Source organism: Triplophysa rosa, unplaced genomic scaffold (assembly GCF_024868665.1).
Source record: "Triplophysa rosa unplaced genomic scaffold, Trosa_1v2 scaffold60_ERROPOS690268, whole genome shotgun sequence".
Lineage (NCBI taxonomy): Eukaryota > Metazoa > Chordata > Actinopteri > Cypriniformes > Nemacheilidae > Triplophysa > Triplophysa rosa.
In genome coordinates, this window is record NW_026634625.1 from 64751 (window position 1) to 69589 (window position 4839).

The 4839-nt window shown below is 34.5% G+C and overlaps 1 protein-coding gene and 2 gene segments (V, D, J or C); 2 read left to right on the top strand and 1 right to left on the bottom strand.

Annotated features, from left to right (window-relative positions):
* The window catches only part of LOC130551073 (Ig lambda chain C region-like), a 9127-nt gene extending 6397 nt beyond the window's left edge, over positions 1-2730 (top strand). Inside the window, 2 exon segments of the C gene segment in view lie at positions 1537-1588; positions 2408-2730. Coding sequence covers positions 1537-1588; positions 2408-2730 — 375 coding nt within the window.
* Positions 1-4839, top strand: part of LOC130551079 (uncharacterized) — an 87028-nt gene that overhangs the window by 9290 nt on the left and 72899 nt on the right. The window lies entirely within an intron of this gene.
* LOC130551081 (Ig kappa chain V-III region PC 7175-like) lies at positions 4284-4828 on the bottom strand. The segment is given in 2 exon segments: positions 4284-4615; positions 4719-4828. Coding segments are annotated over 2 exon segments (381 nt in total).

Sequence of the window (4839 nt, forward strand, 5' to 3'; positions counted from 1 at the left end):
TTTTTTATTTGTGATCAATGTTGTCTAAGTGCGCGTGCGTGCGTGTGTGTGTGTTCATGTTTTTATATCCCGGTGGGGACCTAAACCTGAATGCACACCAACACATGGGGATGCGTGTCTCCGTGGGGACCAAAATTGTCCCCATGGGCAAAAAAAGCTTATAAATTGTACAGAACGATATTTTTTTAAAATCTAAAAATGCTAAAAGTTTTCTATAATCTTTAGGTTTAGGGGTTGGGTTAGGGGTAGGGGATAAAATATACAGTTTGTACAGTTTAAGAAACATTACGCCTATGGACTGTCCCCACGGAGATAATAAACCAGACATGTGTGTGTGTGTTGTATGAGCAGCTGCAGTATGTGTCAGGTGTATCAGTGTAGTCACTCTTCAGACTGACTGACGGAGGTTTTTGTACGACTCTTTATCACTGTGGCAACACATTGCTACTGTGATAACTCTGACAGTAATAATCTCCTGCATCTTCAGTCTGAACTGAACAGAACTGAACTCTGATGCTCAGAGTAAAATCTGTGTTTGATCCACTGCCACTGAATCTAGATGATACTCCAGACTGGAGGCTATTGATGAAATATATGAGGAGTTTAGGAGCGTTTCCAGGTTTCTGCTGGTACCAGTGTAAGTGACTGCTATATATTCCTACATCTATATGACACTCTATTGTAGCTGTTTGTCCCTGTTGAACACTTTTCACTCTAGGTTGAGTGAGAGTAACTCCTCTGGATTCTGAAAACACAAAATATAAACAATTTGTGTATTAAACTGTATTAATATCATACACTAAAGCAAGCACGACAAATACAGCAGAAATAAAAACAAGTCAGATTAAGTTTTCATGTCACACCTGTAATAAACACTGTGAGTGTCCAAATGAAGATGATGCTGAAAGTCATTGTTGTTCTTGTTGGTTTGTGTGATGCTGAAGATTGTGTTGTGTTGTGTTGTGTTGTGTTGTCAGTCATGAAGTGTTAAACTCACAACACTATAAACACTCTCAGAGCACTGAAGCACGTGATCACAATGCAAACTCACTCTCTACATGTATCATTTACCTCAACACAGACAAACACTGGACTTGTAATGTGTTATGTATATTTTAGATAATGTGAATATTGTGTGTTATGTGTAATCAAAATAATGTGTCTGTTTTAATAAAGATACTTGAATATGTCATGTGCATATGTTTCTAATATTATTGATTATGATGTTGTATTTGTATCATCTTATCTTTATATGATCAATTTGACTGCAATGCTTTAACTTTGAATATTGTATCCTTGTTCATACTTTGAGGATTGAGATATGAGAATTAAAACTTTTCATCAGTGATAATTCTCAGTATTTGTAAAAGCCTTTTTAAAATAAGATCATATTTTTGTCATGAATAACCAGGAGATTAAATGAAATGTAATGTGTGTGATGTGTGAATGTGTGATAAAGTGTAAAGATGTGTTTGTGATGTGTTTATAGTGCAGTTACTAAAGCGTTCAGAGGTTTTTGTAAAGTCGCTCTATTAGTTTGTATCACTGTGGTGGACTTTCGGCAGCGGCACCAGATTGGATGTTGGCAGTAAGTAAATACATTAAATAATATTAATACAACAGATTTCTGCTTTCACATATAAAGATTAACTATGAAATATACAAATATATAAATATGATTTTATCATATTCATGTGGTTTAAAAAATGACTTATATTGCACTTACAAATCTGAAACAGAGCTCCTGGGTTTTTTTTCTGCATTATATTGTGAGTAAAGATTTAGATGTGTTTAATAATTTACACATAATTATATAATAATTATGTTGCTAATGTGGAAGAATGAAAAAAAAGTGTTTTACTGTGGATTAAAATTATTTGCGTGGTTTCCTATTCTGATTAAGTTTTTGCTCATTGTTGTAAAACTATACAATTTTAGTGTGCTTTAAAGTGTATAAAAGTTGCATCGTGAAAATAGAACATCAAATGAAATGTATTTTGTGTTACAAAAAGCTATTTACATTTGTATTTATTTATTGTATTTAATATATTGTTTTGTTATATATTTTTTAAAAAACATTTAGTTCACTCGTATGATTATTTGAAATGCTGTTGAGACTTTGTCACTGTAGTTGATGTTACAGCTACTTTCTATATTATATTTTAATCCTTAATCAACATAAATACATGTCACAAAGGTAATATGTTTTCCACACTGATCATTTCTAAAATCAAAAATCATTTACAAAAACCATGTTGGTGATTCAGAGCACTTGTAAACATTTGTGAATACTGTATGAACATGTAGATCAACATGAATGAAAGATCTCATCTTTATTTATTATTAGGATCTTATTATGAAGTTGTTTGTTTCTTCTGTGAGTTTCTGACTATTGTGTGTTTGTCAGGCTTCACTCGTCCTAAAGTGAGCGTCCTGCCGCCCTCCATTGAAGAGATCTCCACAAAGAAAACAGCAACACTGATGTGTGTGCTCAACAAGGGTTTCCCCTCAGACTGGAGTGTGATGTGGAAGGTGGACGGGAGCAGCAGATCTCAGGACAGCAGTGTTGGGCTCCTGCAGGAGGGCGGTCTGTACTGCTGGAGCAGTAGTCTGACTCTCTCTGAGCAGGAGTGGAGCTCAGTGAACTCAGTGAGCTGTGAGGCCAAACACAAAGATCACAGTCATACAGTCACTGGAGAATTCAGGAGAGATGATCAGTGTTCACACTAGACTCTCTCTCTCTCCTCTGACTTCTGTTCTCATCTGAGTCTCACTCATGTCTCACATGTGTTTCTACATTCATTTCCTCTCTCTGATCTGACATCTGCTCTGCTTTTCACAAACAGCATCACACACCAGTGCATGTGTGCTTTATTCATTCACTGCTGATTGTGTTCGATCAAAATTCTACAAATAAAATCATTTCGAAACTTTATGACTTTTACTCATTTCGTGTTTTTAAAACAAATAATAAATGTCACTCAATGAACCATGAAAACGCCTGCAGAGAGTAAATTTACAAACCAAACATTTTGAACTACTATCATTGTTGTGAATGTGATTTGTTATTTAGTGTTTTTGCAGTATTAGTTTAACATTAAACTCTTGTATGGATAATAATAACTTATTATAAATAATATGTTTTTTATTGGTTTGGTGCAATTTTCTGGACATTTTCAAAACTCTTACTACAAAATGTTAAAGTGATCACATTTGTAACTCTTTCACGCTTCTCATTCTTTAATTCTAGTTGCATATATTTTCATTCCACATAATCATTATTTCAACAATATATGTAATTAAATCATTTGGTTTAATCACCAAAACACAACAGTAAGATCTTCTTTCAACTAGTCAGTTCATTCAGCAGCAAACAATACAAGGTACAGGTTTCAAATCACACAGCAAACACCATGGATGTTACACTTACGCCCAAACAAACTGGCAAAAGCCATATTAAAAAATATATAGGCTGCTACAACCTGAAAAACATGGATCAAAGAAAAGTATTTTCTAGTATATTTTAGAATTTGTACAACAATACTGTGGGTGCATTGTGAAAAAAAGGGAAAAAAACTGTAAATGAAGATCTGAAATCCACATAATATTCATTAACATCAAGCCAGTCTTCAACATTTAGCCATAAAGTTGCATCAAAATCACAGGGAATATTTTTATTGTTCAGGCACCGTGGGAAAAACCTTCTGGCATGAAGAATACAGGCCTGATATTGCTCTGCGGTTATATCATTGCAAGCTTCATCCATGTCTTGAAGAAGGGTGACTTGCTCATGATGATGGTGATCATACAACTGTAACTTACAAAGATCAGAGAACAATCAGACCAGTTAAAAATCTATGGACCTAATAAATTATTCATGTATTGAACATTAAGATCAGTTGGATTAAATGATAGATAAATATATTAAAGATAATAATAAGAGATACAAATCAAAAGTTTGATATTGATAACATTATGCAAGGCAGTTACTGTTTGTAAACATGCTGAAATATTTGAAAAGGTGTATTTTTGATTATCTGTTGTGTAGTGTTTTGTAACTTGCTTGTTAAAATTGCACCAAACCAATAAAAAATAACAATAATCAAAAGTAAATAAATAAACAACTGCTTACGTGTTAATGTAAAAATAAAAATAATGTAATACAAAATACAATTGTTCTAATTTAAAGAAACTATCATCCCTGAGCAGCTGCAGTATGTGCCAGGTGTTTCATTGCAGTCACTGTTCAGTCTGACTGACGGAGGTTTTTGTACGACTCTTTATCACTGTGTCAACACACAGCTACTAGGACAGTGTACACTCTGACAGTAATAATCTCCTGCATCTTCAGTCTGAACTCCACTGATGCTCAGAGTAAAATCTGTGTTTGATCCACTGCCACTGAATCTAGATGATACTCCAGACTGGCGGTTTGATGCGAGATATATGAGGAGTTTAGGAGCTTCTCCAGGTTTCTGTAAGTACCAGCTCATTCGGGGACCCGAACTATCTGTGTATACTGCACTGCTGACTTTACAGTTTATTTGAACATGTTGTCCTGGTTGAACTGCTGTTATTGATGGACTCTGAGTAACAGTGTACTGTCCTCTACACTCTGAAAGAAGCAACGAGAATTAAATATAAGACAACACTGAAACAAATGAAGATTTCACTCTTCAATGAATGAACAATCGTGATGAAAATGTTACTACACAAACCTTGAGCAAACACTGTGAGTGTCCAGATGAAGATGATGCTGAAAGTCATTGTTGTTCTTGTTGGTTTGTGTGGTGATGAAGATTGTGTTGTGTTGTGTTGTGTTGTGTTGTGTTGTGTTGT